This window comes from Cebidichthys violaceus, unplaced genomic scaffold (genome assembly GCF_023349555.1).
Source record: "Cebidichthys violaceus isolate CVI_PGR_0920_01 unplaced genomic scaffold, fCebVio1.0.p SCAF_2, whole genome shotgun sequence".
In the NCBI taxonomy this organism is placed as follows: domain Eukaryota; kingdom Metazoa; phylum Chordata; class Actinopteri; order Perciformes; family Stichaeidae; genus Cebidichthys; species Cebidichthys violaceus.
In genome coordinates this window covers 19,698,043-19,721,128 of record NW_027176372.1, presented here as the reverse complement: position 1 = coordinate 19,721,128, position 23,086 = coordinate 19,698,043, and the positions used below count along the sequence as shown (strand labels likewise).

Sequence of the window (23,086 nt, the reverse complement as noted above, 5' to 3'; positions counted from 1 at the left end):
GCATGTGAATTTACATCTAAACATGTGTGTGTATGTGCATCATGAGTGATGCATTGGCTCCTCGGGACTCGAACCCCTCCACCTCCGAGTGTGTGTGTGTGTGTGTGTGATTTGAGCGCCAAAGGAGAAGTCTTGCATCCATCTCATTTGACAGCTCCCGACCTTCCAGTAATCCCAGTATTTCTCGCTATCTCACTCCCCATTACCTCACACATACATACACATATGCAGGGACAGCAGGCATGTGACCTGCCGCAGCATCAAAGCCAGCTATCTCATTCATCTGCAGCAGAATCGACAGATAATCGCACTCAGGGCTCCATCATCAGCTACTGGCCAAAATCTGTTGTTATTCTATCTGCATTCTTGCTTTAATGTTCAGAGCCGTCCGGTCCATATCATCTCGGGAGCCTGATTTGTTGGAGAATTTCATTTGTCTTCAGTCACTATGATTCTATTTTTGTCAGGTGACATTTCTACAGTTTTTATTAGCCATTCTTAAAGTGTTCCTCTGGGTTTGCTTGTTCCAGACTGCTTATACAAAATTATAAGGATTGCCGTGACTGCAGACATTCAGGGTGCCCAGAGGATGAATCCTAATCATTTTTTTTGTAATCCCTGACTTTTCATTTAGCACCACCGGCAGTAAGTTTTCACTTTTTCAGTGAAATATCTCAATATCTACAACTTGGATTGGCATTAGATTTAGTACAGATATGCATGGTTTCCAGACGATGTACCCTAATTACTTTGGTTATCATTTCAGTTATGATTTAGCACCACTACGTGGTTGGACTTTTGGATGGATCACTATGAAATGTGTTACAGACATTCATGTTTTCAGGGTGAGCTGTAATAATTATCCCGTATATGGTGGTGCTAGAAACATCCTAACATGTCAAACTGAAGTATTATAAACATCACACTGTACCTGCTAAACATCAGCATTGTGAGCATGTTAGCATGCTGACGTTAGCATTTAGCTCTGCTCTGCTGTTATATGTACAGCCTCCCAGAGCTGCTACTGGCTGTCGACTCTTTGTCTTGTTCATCTGCTGTGAATGTCGCCGTCACTGCAGCCTAAATTCAGAAACTTACCCTGAAAGTGCTATATGGCCGTGCAATGAAAACGTCAACATGACATTATACAGAGCAGATTTTTACAGAAGCTATAACTCTCCTGGTTGTTGCTACTGCAGGAAGGTGTTACTCCTGTTCTATATGTGTAACTCCGGCTGCAAACCTTTGTCTCCCAACAGCGTTTGATTTACCGCCCGCTATCTTCTGCTTCCTCTATCTCTCTGAACAATCTGGTTTCACTTGGGCTGCCAGCTCTATTTAAGAGCAGTTTGTCAACGCAATGAGAGGAGAAGATATTCCTCCCGACCAAAGCGCCCCAAATTATGTATTGTGTCGTAAAGAGGAAAAAAAAGGGAAGACCTATTTTATATGGCCGGTGATGAAATCTCCTAATTTCTTCAAGATGTTGGGATTCTTTATGGCACAGATGAAAAGATGTTAAATTCTTCCAAATGCAGCATATTTTTGCGATCACTCAGAAAAAAAGATGCTAAACTTGATACTGAAACTTTACAATGACAGTGGTAAATATCAGTCAAAATGTATTTATACGGTTAAAAATATGCTTAGTAATTTGTGTTATGATATTATAATACGATCAATACAGAATATAATTTTAGGTTAACTTTCAGGTTAATATTTGAAGATCTAGATATTTGGTGTAATGAGGTTTATGATAACCTAGAGTAATAACTGAGCTTTTTAAGACTGATTTTGCTTTTGTAAAGGTTTTAGTTTTTTACTTTAGGTGTGATAAATTATAATCTGCCGATTTCTAAGAGTGACTATGCAAAGACCTTGTAGTGTATGTTTAAGATGACGAGTATCATTGTATATTAGTTTGGCCTAGCTTTGAGGCAATGACTACTTGTATGCCAAATGAGTAACACAGTTATTACCTGACTCTGCTTTGCTATATTAATAAGCTATATTAGAGACTTTCAGCTTTATAAAAAAATTGTCAACATTTTTAATGGATGCTTTTTTACTGTTTTGGTTTTAAGTGAAACAGCTCTTATCGTAGGTATTTTTAAAATTGTATTTACTATACTTTATTCATCCCGCAAGGGAAATTCGTTCTCTGCATTTGACCCATCCCTATACAGGGAGCAGTGGACTGCTCTTGAGAAGCGCCCGGGGAGCGGTTAGGGGTTCAGTGTCTTGCTCAGGGACACTTCGGCACAGGACTCGTAGCAGCCGCCGACCTTAGGGTTGCCGGCCGACCCTCTCTACCCAATGAGCCACGGCTGCCCAAAGCAGACAGACACAGTTAGCGACTAGCTAGTGAACACAGTGGAGCATTTAGCAGCTAAAGAGAGAGATATTTCTTGGTGGAGACCAAAAACAGAGCAGGTGGCCACAAAAACGACTCAAATGAATGAAGAAACAGTTGCATTAGAAGTTGGCCAGATATCAATGTTGTGTGTGTGACAGGTGCGCGTTTCACCTGTCAAGAGAAGATGAATTAACATTACTTATCGCAGGATGAGACAATACAATATGATTAATCTGAGTACTGTTCGTTTGAAGTATTGGTATATTGTTATTCATTAGTTACAATTTTCGACTTTATTGTATTGTAAATGTCTTTCTTGTTTCCATGTGTGACTTTGTCCATACACCTCAGGGCCATTGTGGAATAAGCAAAAAGCCAATACGTTTAAAAAGTATACACTTTGTACTTGCTTACCAACGAAAAGACTTTCTTTTCTGAACTAATATGACGTAGAAAATCTGCCTCGAGCCGTGTAGAAAATATTTAAGTGTTATGTAGCTGTAATCTGGGGAAGTAGAAAGATTTGTAATCAGCTTCCCCCTACCTCTGCAGTGGCACTGCAAACAAAGGCAGCTCGAGGATTGGAAGTGAGTGACCCCAACGTGGCTAGTTGTTGTTTACTTTATACAGAGACTGACGGCTGCATACAGGACTGCACTGTGTATACGTGACTGAGGTCACAAAACGCTTGATACGAATGCATAACAGGACGAGACTGGTACTAATTAACTCTTTTTTTTCTTCAGCATATTTACAGCCTTTCTCTATCTCAAGCTGTCTCAAAGTTTGCTCATTAGCTTTCACTGTATACAACCTTTTGTCCCTCTGTAGACCACATTAGAAGGACTAGTAGGGCTCTGGAGGTTGGCGTGCATTGTCTGCAGCAGTTTAACTGATTTATACCCAGTTAACAACCATTATGGTCACTTTAGAAATATCATCCACTCCTCAGAGATCCAGGAAAATGTTCATCACAACCACAGTACATCCCAACAATCCCAGAGCAGCGGGGGGGGGGGGGGGGGGGGGGGGGGGGACACCCGTGATGTATTTTCTTGACTGTTTACTGCACTCCAATCCTTCATGTCACCATTCAAACATTGCCTCACAAGTCATTAAATGTAATTGCTTTGGCTTTTGCAGCGCTGTGCGTTTGATATGTGTTGACTTAAACTGCACCAAACAAACAAATCTCTGAATCCCTCAGTGAAAAAAACAAAACCCCAAACATGATTTGGAAGAGATGCAATTATTCCATGTTGATTTGATCATAATTCAGCCCGTCCTCTAAACTCTTGTTCAGCACAGATGTGACACTGGAGGTGGTTTTCAGAGAGCATCCATGTTCGGCCACGGTGCCCTGCCTTCCCCTCTGCCTGAGCTCCTCTGACTCACACTCTGAACACTGTTGCCAGGGCTACCATTTATTAATATTGGTCCATAACTTTGAGTCTCATCACCAGGCTACAGCTTGGCCGATGGCTGACACTGAATCTCTCTGACACACACACACACACACACACACACACAGATACACATGCACGCAAACACACACACACACACACACACACACACACACACACACACACACACACACACACACACACAAAGACACAAACACTGCCTTGTGTCCAGATTATGTTGCTTGTGAATGAGAGCACCTATACTGGAGACAGGGTTTTCAAGAACAGGGTGTTCACTCAGACTGAAGAGAGGGTTGGATGTGGAATATGTTGGGCACTAGTGACCCCTTGTGGTCATGTGTGTCGTTACAATAAGGTCCACAAAATCCTGAGTAGTTACCAGAGGTGGAATATTGTTCTTTTTACTCCACAACATTTATCAGATAACTTAAGTTACTTTGCCAATTCTGATTATCAATACAAAATGAATTAATTAAGCAAATACATTTTGATGTATCATTATAGGTGAAGATCATACTTTATTGACTACCCAGTAGTATATGAAGTCATTCAAATGAACCACCTTTACCAGCTGCAACATTTATAGTGATGAACACATTATCCAATAATATAATATATATATATATATATATTATTCTGAATTGGACCATTCACAGCTTATAGTGCTAACAGTGCTAACAGTGCAAACTACAGCAAAAGTGCTGACAGAGCTAACAGTGTTTACCTGAGGGGGAACTGGAGGATGTTTGCTACACTTCTGCGACAACGCTGTCGGTCGGGACGGCATTATCAGCTGAGACCACCATATGAGAGCAGTGCAGAGCGGCGGCCGTGAGCTAACCAATGGGGCGCGCTCACATGCACTAACATGCACTAAATGCAGGCCCGTCTTTGTCAACAAAGCAAGGGGAAGCTCGGATAAGAACACACACACACGCAGAGGGAGAGCGGCTTCATTCTCTGCTCAGGGCCGTCGCTTGAGCACTTCATTGTGAACAGTCTGCTGGTAAAATCATATTTGATCATTCATTTAGTCGGCAGTATCCGGTACAAGCTGATTGAGTATGTAGTAAGCAGTGAGTTAATATGTGATTTCAAACAAATTACAACTTAATCATTCTTATTACCTCACACATTTCATAGCATAGCTCTGCCCACCTTCAACCTGAGCAGAGGTCGAACAGTCTAGGGGGCCTTTAAATCTTTGAAAGAACTATTTTCTTTCTCTCTGTGACATTCTCGAATGATGCAGCTTGATTGACATCTGTCTGTGTGGGTCCTTTAACATTTCCTGTAAGTAATATGTATACTAGGATAGTATATTTCTTTTTTTAATACTCACTACAAAAAGAGACTATGAAAATGATTACATACTATTTGTATACAGCGTGGAATTCGGACACTGTACAATTATTGACAAGCATGTGTTTTTTTCTACTTGTGTTTTGCGCTCTGATAAATAATAATTTATTATACATTTTATTTGTAGAGCACTTTAAAAGGTACTCAAACAGGCACTTTACATGGTAAAAACAGAAAACAATAAAAGCAATGATATAAACAAGGGAAGAGAGATCACATACAAACAAAAACATACATAACTATTAAAAGCAGATTTATATAGATGAGTTGTAAGTGCAGTTTTGAAAGTGGTGAGTGACGGAGAATGTTTGAGGTGCTGGAGGAGAGAGTTTCAGAGGGAGTGGGCAGCAATAGAGAAGTCCATAAATAAGTCTATTGTGTTGATATTATCAGTGATAATACTTTATGACTTCTATTATTGTCTCTATATGATTTTCATCTTTGGGCATTTTTATGAATTTAAAAGTTGTATGAATTTTCTTTCTTCACTTTTCTGCTAAATACAATGGACTTGACCAGCTGTCACACAGATTAGCTTCACATTTCCTAACAACATGATTTTTTTTGTGAATGGAGCACTTACACCCCCAGCTGGTCACTCTGTGTAACTTAATGCTGATGCAGAAACACTTTGTTGAGAAAATAAAGCAATGAAGAATCACATTCAATATGTGCACCGTAAACACCTTTTTACTAGAGCAACATTTTATATGATTGAATACTTGTGGAACTCGATCAGACCGTCAGTGGGATTTTTAGTATACAATTGAACTGCAGTTACCAGTAATAAGGCATACATATACACACATAGAGAGCCTTCCATTTCAGTTGGATAAAACATGTGACTGTGTTCCCATCAACCATTTACAACCTTGGAGTCAAAGTTGAATCATAAATTTTACTGTGTGATTACTGTTTATTGCTTTTATTGTCCATCTACTCTTCCTTGTGCATTGTGTTATCAAGGAATTATGCAAACTAAACAAGCTTTATGACCAATACTGGGCTTTATTGACCCATATCCAGTTCACATTTCAACGCACAATAACAGCTGGCCAAACAATGACAGCTGTGTGTAATATTTGAGGTATGTAATAAGAATGGGAGACCAAATTGAAGTGCAAATGATTACCATAGGTTCTCAAATATTGGCAGAGACCTTCATTTACTCCGACTGCAGAGGCTTTCATTTGTCAAGCTTTTGTTTATAACTCACCATGTTTTATTTTTTTTTAATTTGCAAACTAAAAATGTTCTCCATGTTTACTTGCTTTCTTTATAAATTCAGTAAAATGCACATTTCCACTGCATTATCTTTATCAGCACGACATTATTTACTGTTTATGATCCAAGAGCGCAGGGTCTCAGCATCACTTTGCAGGCTCCTGGAGGATCTCCCAGCAATCAAACAGAACATGTGTCCTTACTGAAGAAACCTATTGGGGACCATCAATGTCTGTACCAAGTTATGAATGGCTACAGAGTCCGTTAATCAGCTCTCTGTCAATTTCCCCCTTGACAACAGTGGAGCCGTCTTGTCTTTCCTTTTTTGGGAAGGGGGGGGGGGTGTACTATAGGAGGCGATGTAGAGGGTGAAATACAGTGAATCCAGAGCAAATCTGTCATCCACCTCATCAGTCTCATGTCTGCAGCACAGACATCTCCTCTGCCCCCAAAGAAAGACTGGGGTCCTTAAGGGCCCTTCAAAATCTCTCTCAGATCACTGACAATTGAGACTGCTTTTATGCGTCTTTGCTTTTGGTTAGTTTGTTAGTTAAGCTTTATTTATTCAGGACATCTCATCGAGATCACAATCTCTTTTGCAAGTGAGACTTACGTATGAGATGATATCAAGACAGCTAAGTCACATAAAGCTGCTGGGACTTGGCTCCAGTTGGATGATCTGATATGCACTTTCTCATCACAAGGTTACTTGAAGTGTGGATGAGACTTGCTGCACTGCGTTGTCATCGGATGTTCGTCACCTGTCTCTTTCATCGCCGCGGCCTTTGGACAGTGCATTAACCATTTACATACATTGTCATGTGAATGGGGGAAAAGAGATTTATTGTCTTCAGTATTGCTTATAATAGATTGGCCTTTCTCTGGTTTGTACTCAGCACTGAGGAGATATGACAAGAATTGGTGGCCAGTAGCGGATTATTCTTGCAGTTGTACAGTCAAAAATGCAAAAAAACGCAATAAGATTAACTTTAACATTTAAGCAGCTCAGTCTGTCAATCCACTCGGGCTGCTGCACATTAGAATCTTGTAGAAATGATTTCTAATGCTGAAAACGGACTACAGGTGTTTGCAAATGCGTCATGGATGAAGGAAGCTGCTCTGCACCTTTCCACAGCCTTAATCCTTCTTTCCAAAGAAGCTGTTGGAGCCTGTTCAGCAAATCTCTCTCAGGTCACCCTCAGTCAGTCAGGCTCGTGACAAAATATAAAATGGAGGAAACAGATGCACATACATATTTTCCTCTATCTTCAGATGAAAGAGTCAGTTCTTTATATGTATTTTAGTTTTTAACTAGTGCAGTGTCTGTGCAAAGGGTCCTTGTTCAGAACGGGCGTAGTGCTTGGCCTGTGGTGTTGCTGCTTGTAGCTTTCGGGACAATCGCTTATAAAAACAACTTTACACTCATCAATGTGCTTCCTTAGGTTCTTGGCAATCCGACACACACACATAGACTGTATACAGGAAGTGGACGTAGTCTTTGTGACGTCAGCCATTGGTTTGTGGACTGCCATTTCAAAGCCTCAATTTTGGCTTTTTGGCCACCGCCATCTTGACTTTTTTGCAACCGATGAACGAAAGTAGTAGGGTAGCGACCTGTCAATCACATGGTAGCCCCGCCCTATAACATACTTTATGGTACCTAATGAACATCTGCTGTATTGTAAAATATTTAAAACTAGAGATTGAGACCATAAACTCATGTTTATAATGTTTACTGAGGTAATAATAATTTTGTCTTGGACTGCCATACAATCGGACTTCTTTGTACTTCATTTTAAGGCCCACAGACCCCTTTACAACTCACTAAAATACATTTCAATCCACCCCTAATGAAAGAAGAGGTCGTTTAAGAGGCACAGCTCTGTGAGCATTGTGTATTACTCATGTCTTATTTCACTACAGCACTGTAGTCAGAAGGTCTGCTGGTTTTGAAGTCGTGATCAAAGCCAGTAGATCCCATTGCACCGAAGAGGTGTTACCTAATAGAAAGTATTTGCATCAGGTAGTTGCAATGTCATTAAATCACAAGCTGTATGTGCATGAATCTGCTGCTCCGGATTAATAAACCAGGCCACTCTGAGGATACATAGAGGTTTTATAATTTCCTTTCCTTGCACTGACTAATTGGCAAGGTGACCGGAGGAGTGCCCAGAGTCCTGTCTGTTTATATAATGATAATAATAATAATAGTTATAATGTCTGTAGAAAACAAAACAAAGTTAAAACAAAGTTACAAAAGTGCTTCACAGACGGCAGCAAATTAAACACCAACAATAATCAAAGCAAGTGGAAAATAGAATTGTCACTTTTGAATTTGAATTGCCGGATTAAACTAACGGGATAGAATGTGTTAGGTAGTGAGTTTTAGAGGTAGGCAAATCAGGATAGCTAGGATAGCAGTTTTCCCCTGTTTCCAGTCTTTATGCTAAGCTAAGCTAACCAGCTGCTGGCTGTACCTTCATATTTAACAGTCAGACATGAGACCTTCCCATTTTACTCTTGACAGACTCAAAGCGGTTTTCCTTAAATGTTAAACTTCGAAAGAATAAAATGATGTGAAAAACTTAATTCCAGTACGATAAAAGAAGACATCCTCCTCCTCCTTTGTCTCTCCCGATTCTTCTTCTTCTTTTTGCCAGATGGCAGCATACATTGGGCTTGAATAGAAGGATTTAAAAATATGTTTTCTATGGAAATCTCTGCGGGATTACTGCAACGTGCCTCATACATGCATACATGAGCAAAAGATGAAAATTCACAAAAACACGAAAAAAAACCAACACACACATCCATATGAATCGCCATTCACTTACACGCTGCATATAAACCAGCCTTGTCCATGTTTTTGAATGCACTGCTAGTATCTGTCATGTCGTATTGGTGTAAATAATCATGATAAAAACGACACAAGTCTCTTTTTATTTGATCAAAAACACATGTGCCAGATGACGGGGCATCATAGTGGGAATACCCGAGCCACATCCGCTGAGTTGCATCACAGCACAATAAAAAATATTGGCCAACACAACGAGATGCAGGGGGAACAAAAATCAGGTGGGAGGTCATTTGACACTCACATTGTATTTTAGGCCAGAAAGCAATGTTTCTGAGCACCAAGATCCACCCCCAAAGCCACCGCACATGATTCCTATCTAAGGGCCGCAGAGAGAGGAGATAGTGGCAGAGGAGGAGGAGGAGAGATAGGGAGAGAGAGAGAGAGAGAGAGAGAGAGAGAGAGACAGTCATGCACTTACAAGCCCGCACCCACACACAATTTCTCATCAGACACCCCCACACACTTTCTCACATACGCTGCATACACATCGGAGCACCTGTTTTGTAGCCTCTGTCTTTGGATCTGCTCGTGACGGGATCGTAGTGCCAAGATGCCTTCCTGTGGATGGTTGTTGTTGGCTCTGTCAGCACTAACAGGTAAAAAAAAAAAAGTTTCTCTTTGTCCTCGCTGATCTGTCGGAGTGTGAGTGTCAAGTTTCTGATCTCTGTGTGAAGACTTTGCTGCTATTTAAAAAAACGGATCATATGCAGTCAGAATTGATTGCATGTATTTAAAATGGCTTGCAAAAAGGGGCATCAAAAATTGCCATCTGCCATCTCTTTTTGTGCGTGTTCGTTTACTCATCAGGATTTCTTTGCATAGAATTGCATCTAAAAAGGATGTAACAGATCTGTCTCATACTCTTCCTTTTTCCAGATTGGACAATTCATTTTTAACTAGGACATGATTCAAATGCAGTCTCTTGATTGATTGCATTACTCTCATTCGACAAGTTGAGGTTATTGTGATTGATATCATTAGTTCTTATCACCGTTGCCTTGTTTGAACTTATCCTGTGTCATTTACTTTGCTTTGACTGAGAAGGATTTTTTGTGTGATTATAAATCCTGAGTTGCATTGACTCCACTCTGACAATCACTGTGTCTGAAAAGACTCAACACGATAAATCACCAAAATAAATGAAAGAGCAGCACTCTGGGGTTATCTGAAAATGTGCTGAGACTGCTCAGCTCGGTCACTACTTTGTGTCACTTTCCAAGGTCTTTTTTTCCTCACTGTGCACTTTTTCATTTCAGGAAACATTATCGGTGCTGTTGCATATGAGCGAACTGAGAGGAACTGCTCCCTGTCGCCCACGGTAAGTGAATGGAAGCACTGTGATTCAAATAAAAAAAATTACAGAAATTACGTAGTGTCATTTTCTCATTATGAAACATGTTGCACGAGTTGTATCTCGTTACAGTTAATGATTACTGCTCATGCACTACAGTTAATGATTACAATGGGAGATACAGCAAGGGATGAATCAGCAGTTCTGCAGGTTTTAATTAAATTTAAAGACTTTTCACACTCTTTTTCTTTCTCTGCCTTTGTCTGTGTGTGTGTGTGTGTGTGTGTGTGTGTGTGTGTGTGTGTGTGTGTGTGTGTGTGTGTGTGTTACAGTACCTCCCCAGCACAGCAGTAAATACCACTCTCCGGCTGCAGGAGTTACGAGAGCTAATGCTTCCCCTGAATATCTCTGCCTACATTATCCCTGGCACTGACGCTCACCTGGTACATCTGCTGTCCGTCATAATCAATTCATCTGGGTTTGTGTGTGTGTGTGTGTGTGTGAGAGAGAGAGAGATGCTAACCTCTGTTTCTTTGTCAGAGTGAGTATATCGCACCACGTGATGCCAGGATGGCCTTCATGACCGGCTTTACAGGCTCTGCAGGTACTATCCCTTTTTACCTCTTTTTTTTCTCTGCCTCATCCTCCTCCTCTTCGTCTTCTTTGTCGTCCTTGTCGTCCTTGTCGTCCTCCTCCTCCCCCCTCCATGACTCAACTCCCCACGTCTGAATACCGCGGTCATGCAGCTCCTCTACTCTCATCCCACATCCTCACCGTACAGCCATCTCATCGTTCATTTAGCTTCGTCGTTTTCACTCGCTGCATCATTGCATCTTGTTATTCATCAGCGTTCTCCTTCGCAGAGTAACTTCACCATTAGATCATGAGATATATTTTCACGCAGTAATGGAGAACAAAATTAATGATCATAGATATTTCTGTACCCAGCTGTTCCGTGCATGAAAGGATAAGAGGACAGATGACATTTTCGGTAAAGTGCTGTTTTCACCGGGCCAAACCTTTGCCAGACTCTTGAAAGAACTCTTAGGAATCGGACACAATTTAGATTCAGCAGTTGTTACCTAAGTGTTTCAATCTCATGTGAAGGTACGTCAGTGGAATGATAATGTCAGGCCTGATTATACATCCACCTCTCACCAACAGGCTGCCATCTCCTCAGTGTTTCTTCTTCACATGCTCGCATGTTTCAAGATTAGCTGGCCAATTGTTGCAAGTCAACTCTGACATTTATAGTCGTTTGTAATTTACTGTCGATGCTGAGCTCTCCCTAACGCAGCTGCTGTCCTGTCTCTCCTCAGGCACCGCCGTAGTTACTCAGACCAAGGCCGCTCTGTGGACAGACAGCCGCTACTGGGTTCAAGCTGAGAGGCAGATGGATTGCAACTGGGAGCTTGAAAAAGATGGTGGGGAGGGTGATCACATTGTGATCGCTTGTTATGACAACGCAGGACACATGGATGCCAATCAAATATTTTTGGTTTTGATGATCAGACTAAAAATATCCTGACAAATGCTGCACCCGTTATCACAGGATTTACATGATAAAAATAGCTCACCAACAAACTAAAAGTCACTGCATGTTTTGTCTTGCAAAAACACCTTTAACACCGACATATGATGCTGATGTTTAGACATTTGTAGAGGACAACATTTATTAGAGAGCAGCTTTTTATGACTTGTGTTGGCACCCAACAACACATCACATACTGCTGTCTTCAGTGGGAACAAATGTGTTTGAGGCCGAGCACTGAGCTCTCTGGTCGTAGGTTTATCGCGTCTGACACTTCTTTAGCCTTTAACCATTACATAACATTGTTTTTTTTGTTTTGTCTTTTAATATGTTTATGCCACCCCACCGGCGACAACCATGGCCAGAGGCATAATGTTTTTAGGTCCATTCTCATGAACACAATATTTTAGGACTGCGTGAAATTAATTTATTCAAATTTAGCACAAACGTCAACCTGGACTCAAGGATGAACTGATCAGACTTTTTAGGTAAAGGTCACTGGACCTCACAAAACACATTTTTGCCCATAACTCAAAAATGAATATGCTAATTATGACAATTTCACACATATGTCTGATAGGATAAAATCGTGACGTGATGATATTTTGCACAGACATGGATTGAAACGGCAACTTGAGTGGTTGGTGGAGGCATACATCCATGAGGCAATAGTTCTAGTTTGTATTTAAACATGGGTCACTCAGTCATAGCATAACAGAATATAGACCTGACAGTGATTTTATTGCCATAAGACAGTACAACAAGGTTCTTATTGCATCTTCAAACTTCACATTTTGATCGGTTTAGTCTTAATGTATTTGTATTAGTATAGAATTCAGGTTATCTGAAACATAATCAAATTGACACATTTCATTGCAAAGCAATTTGTGCTGATTTGATTTAATACATATTTAGAAAAAAAAATAAAAAAATGTAATATTTCTATGATGTATCACAATATTCAGCACAGGTAAGTGAAATGGATCCTCTACAGTCAATAATATCTTGATTCTGTCATGTGTGATGTCCCCCAGTGTCCATCAGCAGTGTAGCAGAGTGGCTGATGTTTGAGGTCCCATCAGGCAGCGAGATCGGCTTTGATTCCTTCCTCTTCTCCCTCAGTGAGTCTCTACTCTCCATCTCTCTTGTCAGTCCAGGTTAACAGCAATAAAGTGCTCGCCCATGTAGATGGAAAAATATTAATGGAGCCTCAAGACGCCACACAGACTGTTTACTTGCGATTGATTCGGCTCGATGTGTGTAATCATCTGCAATTTCCTCCATTAGAAACGCAGGAGGACTACAGCCTCAATCTGGACTCGAGCAATCGTAGCCTCAAGTCCGTCCCTGTTAACCTGGTTGACGAAGTGTGGAAGGAAAGACCGCCTCTCCCTCCTGACAACCTCACCCGCCTGCCCGACAGAGTCATACGTGGGTTTCCTTCTATGTCTGTGCTGTACACACACTCTGCAGTCTGCTGGTCTGCCTGTGTGATGCCCTTTATCTTTGTGCTGATAAATACCTGTAAACTGGACAGAAAGCAATAAGCGGCACCACAAACACACCCATAAACAGCCTGTTCATGTTTTTATGGCTGGCTGAAAGATCAAATGCTAACTTTGAGAGAGTGGAAAATTCTCAGGAAAAGGAAGTTGTCTGGACGCTCATAGGCCTTTTAAGCTTTATGGTATTAGAATCGACAAGTGGAACAAATGGAGAACATCATAAACATAATGGTCTGTGTGTGTTTGCGTGTGTGTGTGTGTGTGTGTGTGTGTGTGTGTGTGTGTGTGTGTGTGTGTGTGTGTGTGTGTGTGTCTTTCATAAATGCTTTCTCATAGTTTGTTATGAAATCTTGCTGTTATATTTGGCAGTAGAGTTCATAACAGGATGAGCAGTTTTTAACCGGAACGTCAAAGAAAAGTTACTGGAAAATCTAGGATATGTATCTGCTCATAGTAGGAAGCATCACATTAACAGAAGGCAAGACTATTCCCATCCTTAGAGCTGCACTAATCCATATTTTTATTGGAACAACGGGTCAGGTAAAGTGTAATTTAAAAGGTGTTGCTCTTTGCAGCTACCCTCTAAGAGCCTGTTGGCATCTTTAAGCTTAATTGTTTTGAATTTAGAGCCTGCTACTCTTCCGTCAGGCCTCACTGCCACCGCTCTCATCAAACTCATTTTTAGCCACAGCAGGCCGCTGTATGCTACCATGCCCACCAAATGGCAAACAGCACAGTCAGCGGCTAGCTTGTGAACTTTTAGAAGCTCAGTGGTTGGATATGTCCCTCTAAAGTTTGTGGAGACCAAAACAGAGCTGAGAAGAGAGACAATATTGGACACAAACACAACTCCAAATGAAGGATAGTGTTACTCTGTGTCTGCTGAATGTGTAAATACTGTAGAAAATTGTTGGTTTTGAAGTTCACAACATCAACTTTATAAGATAATATGTTGTGTTTTCAGCTTGTTGCGCTGCCCCCTAGTGGCCAAAAAATACTTTAACGCAGGTCTAATAAGATTATGGTGAACATACATAATATAACTAAAGATCTATTTAAGGTATACATTTTCATGTGGATGCAAATAAAAGCTAAATGTGTGTGTTTGCAGAAAGGTCCTGGCAGATGAAAGTGGAGCTCATACGGAATCAGATAAAAGACAATCCATACGAGCCGACAGCTCTTCTGCTGTCAGCTCTGGATGAATCAGCCTGTAAGTAACTCTTTCTAGAAATCATGTTGCTGTTTTAGAAAAATGTATATCGAACCACAGCTGAATTCACTGAAATACGCCGTTGATAAAGGTGAATGTATTGCAGTTCATAAAAGCATCTTGTTGATCCCGCAGTTCACCACAGAAACAGAACTTGAGTTGTCTCTCAAGATAATTTTTGTTTAATTGACTTAAATGTGCAGAACTGCATCCCACTATTAAAACATGACAAAAAGAAGATCATATCTGATGATTTTAAACACAAAAGACACACAAAAAAACATTTATTAATAAAACAAACTTTTTTAAATGTAATTTTCAGTGATGAAAAGAAGAACCTGAACCATGTAACAAAAACAATCAGACTAATATTGGTTTGAAAATAAGGTGATGAGATGTATAATATTAAAAGCACACAAAACAGTCAAAAACTGCTGAAAAGTAAACCCAGATGGCTCATTTTCTTTTTTTGTAGGCCACCTAGTGGCTGCAGGCCCTAAATATGTGCTTAGTTTTGCTAGCCTCAGGGTACTCTGAAATGCATCAATATAAAATGACAGGAGACAAACAAAGCACAAATACAACCACAGCTTTAAGGATTAAACTATAACCGGAGGAGTTTCAGTCTGATGTGAGGGATTATGATACAAAATCAGACTGACAGGAAATGTAACACAAAATTATAAAAATATAGGAAACAGACAACAGATGTTTTTAAATGGGCAATACTCTTATCCTCTTAACAAGATATTCAAAAAGACAGAAATAAACATTATTTGATCATATTTGATCATTATTTGATTTACTGTTTGCATACTGGATGTTCAGTTCACCACTTTGCAAAAGAACAGTGACTTATTCGAAAGCATCTTTCTTACAACTCACACAGGAGCACTGCCGGGTTTCAGACCTTCCCTGACTTCTGATTTCAGGATTAGCAAGTCTGTTTTCAATGACAGGAACACAGAAGAAGTCACGTCTATCAGACACAAACATTACATATAAACAGCATGCCTCCAATCAAGTGGAGATAGCAGATGATGTAAATGAATGCGCGAGCCGCTGCTGACAGTCAAGGACGGTGTATGTTTTTGATTTCTAGGGCTGTTCAATCTTCGCGGCAACGACATCCCGTACAATCCCTTCTTCTACTCCTACACACTGCTCACAATGGACGAGATCTGGTAAGTCCATTTTCCAGGGATTATATGTGTGAACATGTGGGAATCCTTTCAAATTGTCTCTATTATGTCTCTGTTCTGTCCCATCACATATACTAGGTATATAAGGACATATAGCATTTTTCTTGTATAAACCTTTCCCCTTTACTGCACATCCACATCTCCCAGGCTCTTTCTCCACACCGACAGAGTGACAGAGGAATTGAGGGTGTACCTGAACGCCTCCTGTAACGGGTCACTTTGTGTGCAGCTGAAAAGCTACGACACTGTCCGAGATCACCTGAAGAAGTATGTGGCCCAGCCTGGGGTTAAAGTGTGGATCGGCACAGAGTACACAAACTACGCACTTTACGAGATCATTGCACCAGAGGTACGCAGATATTTTATTTTATTATATTTACTGTACTCCATAAGCTTGTTCTTTTTTCGTGTTTTATTATTATTTACCTTGAATTAATGTACATATAACAGTTTGTATTGCTGTTCTATTGCAGCTGTAGCGAGTCACCACTTGTTGGCTGCTGCTCGGATATTGTTGATGTGTGTTGTGGACGAAATCCAAGTTTTTAAAGCAGCACTAATGAATATTTTTATATAAACAATGGATGAAGTGACTGTTTAATTTGAAAGGGGGTCGCTCGGGGTGAAGAACCCGAGCACATAGATTTATCAGCAGTTCCCCTTCACTCTACAGAGCGTTTCAACATCGTCAAAGACAGTGAAACGGAAAATACTTTTTCAAACTTCTAATCTTCCTGTGATAATCTCTTCTTAAAAGTTAATCATTTGTCAATTAACAGCTGGCAGACAAAATGAGTTACTGAACTGTTGTACACAGTGAAGTGTCAAGCAGCTAAAGCTAGCAGCTATTTTCCTCACGAATTGGTGGAGATCAAAACAGAGCTAAAAGGAGAGTGATTATTAGATTCCATATGAATGTTAATGTTAATTTGTGTCTGCTGAACGTGTAAACTGCAGGTTTTGCTGCAAAACTTTATAAGGTGATAATATGTCAGCATTGTGTTTACAGCTTATTTCGCTGCCCCCAAGTGGCCAAAATAATGTTGAAATGTGTAGTTGAAGTGTAGTTTTTTTGTAATAACTAAATAACAACTTATTCCCTCATAACAGCAATAATCCATGTATGTGTGTGATTGGAAGTGAATGCACACAAATACATAGCTCAGAAATACCTCTCTAGGCTAGAACAAATAGTAATAAAGGATAAATATTTCGGATTCATTATGATTCTTTTTTACATCATTCAGCAGAAACTAATGACAACCTCCTACTCGCCTGTGTTGACGACGAAAGCGGTGAAAGATGAGACTGAGCAGCGAATCTTGAGGGACGCTCATGTATGTCATCTTCACTCAGGTTATACACTACCACACCTCCACACATAAAGGTCCCGTCTATACTTGCATACATGTGACTTCACTGTCAGACATTTATGTATCGTTTTCATCGAGAGCTTGACCACTTCAGTGAACACACACCCTGATGCATTTATTATCCTGTCCGGAGACGTCTGAACAGCCTTGCAACATCCCACGCGGCTCATTGGTCCGTATGATTTGGGGTGATGTGATTGATGCAAAGACTCTCCTGGTTGGTCATTGTGTCGTTGTGGTTCCGTGCAGGTGAGGGATGCAGTTGCGGTCATACAACTGCTGATGTGGCTGGAGAAGGCAGTGCCAGAGGGGAAAGAGACCGAGCTGACTGCTGCAGAATACGTCAATAAGTGTCGCAGGTGAGTGCACACGAGATGGAGGAGAGCTGAGATGCTGTATTTGCTGAACAGGTAGTGCTTTGCTACACAAGCTAAATTCAGTCGCAATATGAGTGAAAACATATTTTATAATTAGAATAGTTATACATTTGAAAGTTGCCTTTCACTAATATAAACATCATTACAGCAAACAGAAAGACAGCAGAGGCCCAAGCTTTGAGACGATCTCTGCAAGTGGACCCAATGCTGCACTTGCGCATTACAGGTAAGATATATTTATAGTCTTCCTCTTCTCAGTGGCCTCTTCTTTTTCATGTCAAACGTGTATAAAACCGTAGTGGTGGTTTTGGAACGTGGTTCCTTACGTTATGGATGAAAAAAACTTTTAAAGCATATAATAAGCTGTAAACTGATTTAGAGAAGCCAAAACTTGCTTTTTTGTCCTTGCCTTAGCTGTATAGTACGGTATGTCTATTTCTGCGTATGTACATTGAGAGCAACAAAGAAAAATCAAATTCCTTGTAAGTGTACATACATCAAAGCTGATTCTGATCAGTAGAATAGTACTGCAACATATCACATAAAGATATCTTGTGTTTAACTAGTAACTAAATGTGTAGCAGAGTAAAAATGACATTATTTCTCTCTGAAATGTAGTAGAGTGTAGGTATAATTAGCATAGAAAGGTAATATTTGAACAATTATTCTCAGGTAAAGTACAGTACTTGAGTATCAGCACCTGGAACAATCAGTAAAACTTACTTTACCCCATAATAATTGCAATGTGCCTCTGCAGACCGTTAATTATCATCACCATCTCTTTCTCATTGCACATTTTTTATGAGCTCTCCACTATCTATATACATTGTTTATGGACAGCAGTAATGTAAAACTTTTAAAACACTGTCTTGGTCCTTTTATATGCACTACAACGATCATCTGCAGAGCTGCCATTATTTCCTGTTTTTCTGTTCTTTGCAGCCCTACAGAAGAAACGAGCAGGAAGTTGACGGTAAATGAGATGTACCTGGTGGACTCTGGCGGCCAGTATCTGTGAGTAAAAACACACTCTGTTCACAAACTCTCCAGTTTCACATCACATCACTTGCATTTGAAATGAGTCATCATGTCTCTCACTACTATCAGAGATGGTACCACTGACATCACTCGGACAGTTCACTGGGGAGCCCCTACAGCAATGCAAAAGGTAATACATTAGATCTCAGAGTGAAAGTGTGAGTGTTTGAAGGGATATTTATATTTTCTCTGACGCAGGAGATTGACAATCAATAAATAGTATAAAAATCTTAATATTATATATAAAGAAAAAAGAAAAAGAAAAATACAAGAAAAATACACATGTCACAATACACAATATACAGTATACAATTATACAATTATAATAGAGTAAAGCAATATATACAATTATAATAGAGTAAAGAAATTATAATAGAGTAAATAGGCCAGAAACTCTGTTGTTATTAGACTTTTTAGCTGGAAAAATCTTTCCTGTAATGTTCTTTCACAAACCATAATCCACAATATTCCTTTTAGATATAGCTTTTCCCTGTCATTAACCAGCTGTCTGGCTTCACAGGAGGCCTTCACTCGAGTGCTCATGGGAAACATTGAGATATCTCGAACCATCTTTCCCTCAGGGACACGAGGTGGGAATGAAAAACATTCATACATGTTTAAAATGAGATTTATAACGATTCTACCCTGAAACACTTTCTAGTTTCACCACTAGGGAGCCCTGTTTCTCCACTTTTTGATCAACAATTTGTGATCAGTTTTAAGTGGATGAATTACAGAAATATATCTGCAGCAGGATGTTTGATTTGAGCTCTCTGTGTGGCTTTTGTTTATCAACAGGTGTTAACATGGAGATGCTGGGTCGCCGGGCATTGTGGGAGGTGGGCCTGAACTACGGCCACGGCACAGGTCACGGTGTTGGAAACTACTTTGGAGTTCATGAGTGTATGCTCTCGTTATATTTTCCACACATTATTAAAGTTTACAACCCCAGTATGAAATTGACAAACATATCCAGTGTAGTGACATCTTCATCTATCAATAAAAAGCATATATCCATCTTACTAAAACAGAGTTCAAATGCAAATATCAATGATCTGTGATGTCTAAAAGCATCATTATTATGATGGTGTTTATGCTGTTTTGCATCAAATTGTACTTCATCGCACTCTCCTGCTAGTACCGTAGGTGGAAGGGATACATTTGATAAACTGGCAAACAATTTGCATGTCAGAGCACATATTTCATTTTGCAATGTATCACATCTAGTGTGACCAAATACACTTAAAAGAACTGAAAAATCTGCAATGTTTTAGAAAACAAGCCACATTGAGGTAGCTGATCCTCTGATGTCGAGCGGCAACTAATTATTACTTTCACTATAGATTCATCTGCAGATAATCTTCTCTTGAATAACTATAAAATGTCAGAAAATAGTGAAAAATGTCCATCACAGTTTCCTAAAGTGACTGTATTTGAATGTTTTGATTTGTCTGATCGACAGTCCAAAGTCTGGTATGTGATATATACAAGAGAGAAAACTAGAGAAGTTAGTTTTGTCTTTAAAAATGACTTACAAAATATGAATTTGTATTTTGTAGAGTAAAACACCCCAGTTTGTTTGTGTAAAAATGAATACACACCAATGAAATGTTTTTAAGATTTGTTTTTACTTGTTTTCCGTGGTGTAATCTGTTTTTTAATAATGTAAAGTTGTAATATTTTTCCAGGGCCAGTTGGATTTCAGAGCAACAACATTCCCTTCAGAACTGGCATGTTCACGTCTATTGGTAAGATGTTATTCTTTCTCAAAATAAATCCACGTCCACGACAGATACCACAACATTATGATCATTTGAAAGGAAATTAACTTTGCATTTAGCGTCAGTCAAATGTTCAAATAAAGAAAATTATTTTCTTTCCATAAGAACCTGGATATTACAAGGAGAATGACTTTGGGATTCGGATTGAAGACGTTGTTGTGATCGTACCTGTACATACAAAGGTAGATAGAAAACAGAGCTTTATTGATCATCTAGAATCATCTCAATAATTACCTGCTTTTAGTGAATGATATAAATTCAATACAACTTCTTTGTGACTGTGCCTTTTTCACTCAGTATGGTCATAACTACGTGACCTTTGACACTGTGTCGCTGGTTCCATATGACAGAAAACTGATTGACACCACTCTCCTCAGCTCAGAGCAGGTATGTAACTGTATTCATCTGCAAAATCAACTGTATGTTTGAAATCTACTGGAATTTCACCATAAAGTACTAAAAGGTGTTAAACACATTAAATAAATGCCCATTAACAAGCTTTAATGTAATGTTTACTTCCCAAAAGATATGAGTTTCCTGCTTTAATTTGTAAATACCCCTTTGTATAAGAATGTGACATCAACCGAGTCTTTCGTTTTCCTGCTTTACAAGTGACGGTTTCCTCTAAAATCCCCTTTTACACTTCAGGTCGAAGCTTCTCTCTTCTCTGCAGCTCAGAGATCAAAATATTCTTTGAAAAAACAAAACGACGTGTGAAATCAACTTCTGTGTTTTGTTTTGTTTTCATCGTAAGACTACACATACGATTTATTTGTAGCATCATTGTACGGAAAAGAACAAGTTTACAAAATATTAATTTTTCAAACAAGCACAAAAAAACATGTTGTTTTTTTGGCTGCACAAGTTGAGTTCCTCTTTTTTCTTGAACTTCAGTTTATTTATTGTAAACATCACCTGGAGACTTAAAATCTGTGGTGGAAAGTAACCAAGTACATTTTTTCAATTACTGTCAAATCTGAGGTACTTAAACTTGACTTGAGTATTTCCATTTTATGCTACTTTATCTTTCTGTTCCACTACATTTTACAGGAATATATTGTATTTGTCAGTTCACTACATTTACCCAACAGCTATAGTTGCTAAATACTTTTAAGATTAAGATTTTACATTTAAACTATGGCAAAATATAATAGAATGCATTGTTAAGGATTAAACTATATAAAAAGTTATAATTAGTTACACCTTGACTTTCACAATGATGCAACAGTATTAACGATTTGTTAACGTCATATGAAAATGCATCAATCAGACCGCAGAACAAGTACTTTTACTTCTGCTAAATTTAGTACATTTAGCTCATAATACTTTTTTACTTTTGCTTAAGGCTCAAATTCAGATTGCTTTATGAGATTTGCAAAAAAAATGGAAATTTGTCTTTGGCACAACATTACACAACAAACACAACACACAACAGTTATTTTTCTTAAAATCTTAAAGTGACCAAGTGGCAGAAATAAAAGTGCTGGTACTTTTACTTATGTAAGTAAACAATATGAGCACATCTTCTGTTACTGTTGACATAGTGACCAAGTGGCAGAACAGAACAGAGTGGTCCAAGAATTGATCCCTGTGGAACACCATTTTTAACCTTAGACCAGGAAGATACAGTATAACAGTATTTTTTTATTTATTTTTGTCTGTTATCCACTGATTACGTCTTTCCTTGATACCTGTTTTCACATGCCAGCAGTGTACATATTTAGGCTCACCTGTGACTGTCATTGAGAGTTGTTTTTTCTCACTCCAGCTTCAGTGGCTGAATAAATACTATAAGACAATACGGATGGTGGTGGGTCCCGAACTGGACAAACAGGGACTACAAGAGGAGAAGGACTGGATGCTCAAACACACAGAGTCCTTCGTGGAGTCTGGATCTTCTGCATCTGTCTGTTCCTCCTCGCTGACCCTCATTGCTCTGGCTGTCGCTCTCCTCCACAACATCATCTGAGCATCTTCATCTCTTTTGCACATTCACAGCAGACTTGCGCACTAATGTTACTCCTATGCAGTCTCTATTGAGCAGCTATACCAGGTTGAGAGATGCACTGCAATTTAGCAATTTTCAATTAAAGGATGTATTTGTTTGATAATTTAATTGGGTGGGTAAATGGCTGATAATATATAAAGTAAAATGGACTTTTGTGTGATTTTTGATGTTTTTTCTTTTTTGGTTTTTAATCTGGACATTTGTATAACCAGCGGATATAATTTCTATTTTATTAAAGTAACAGTCTTTAAAACAAAGTTGTGGATCCATAGAGGGAAATATTGCACTTTTCACTCAATTGTATTTATCTGACAGCTACAGTTAACATTACTAATTAGTTTATGGATAAACATGTTTTATATTTAAAAAAGGATCAGTTTATTGACTATGATGAATGTTTTGATTGATTAACTGGCCTAAGAGCATATAAAGTGTTTTGTTTAATTCTATTTTTTACAAACTGCAACACCAAAATGGCCAAAGAAAAAAACTTTATTAAAATTATGCAGCTGATCAACTCTTCAATGGTACTTTAAATCAATCA

The 23,086-nt window shown here is 39.2% G+C and overlaps 1 protein-coding gene across 2 annotated transcripts; it reads left to right on the top strand.

Annotated features, from left to right (window-relative positions):
- Nucleotides 1–9,558: 9,558 nt before the first annotated feature.
- xpnpep2 (X-prolyl aminopeptidase (aminopeptidase P) 2, membrane-bound) lies at nucleotides 9,559–23,055 on the top strand. 2 transcript variants are annotated; one of them, XM_068715081.1, is made up of 21 exons: nucleotides 9,559–9,819; nucleotides 10,480–10,541; nucleotides 10,847–10,957; nucleotides 11,055–11,118; nucleotides 11,834–11,938; nucleotides 13,080–13,166; nucleotides 13,333–13,476; nucleotides 14,662–14,763; nucleotides 15,866–15,947; nucleotides 16,113–16,314; nucleotides 17,216–17,302; nucleotides 17,588–17,697; nucleotides 17,864–17,941; nucleotides 18,658–18,729; nucleotides 18,823–18,883; nucleotides 19,274–19,343; nucleotides 19,552–19,656; nucleotides 20,442–20,501; nucleotides 20,640–20,716; nucleotides 20,832–20,921; nucleotides 22,303–23,055. In XM_068715081.1, the coding sequence occupies exons 1-21, from the start codon at nucleotides 9,774–9,776 to the stop codon at nucleotides 22,501–22,503; spliced, it is 2,016 nt and encodes a 671-aa protein (XP_068571182.1). In that variant the 5' UTR covers nucleotides 9,559–9,773; the 3' UTR covers nucleotides 22,504–23,055. The 2 variants fall into 2 exon arrangements, with proteins under 2 accessions (XP_068571182.1, XP_068571181.1); XM_068715080.1 differs by having other exon boundaries at nucleotides 17,213–17,302.
- The last annotated feature ends 31 nt before the right edge of the window (nucleotides 23,056–23,086 follow it).

Coding starts and splice junctions, on each gene's coding strand:
- xpnpep2 (XM_068715080.1), top strand. CDS start 9,774: ATGCCTTCCTGTGGATGGTTGTTGTTGGCTCTGTCAGCACTAACAG. Junction 9,820..10,479: donor GGCTCTGTCAGCACTAACAG/GTAAAAAAAAAA, acceptor TTTTCATTTCAG/GAAACATTATCGGTGCTGTT. Junction 15,948..16,112: donor CTCACAATGGACGAGATCTG/GTAAGTCCATTT, acceptor CACATCTCCCAG/GCTCTTTCTCCACACCGACA.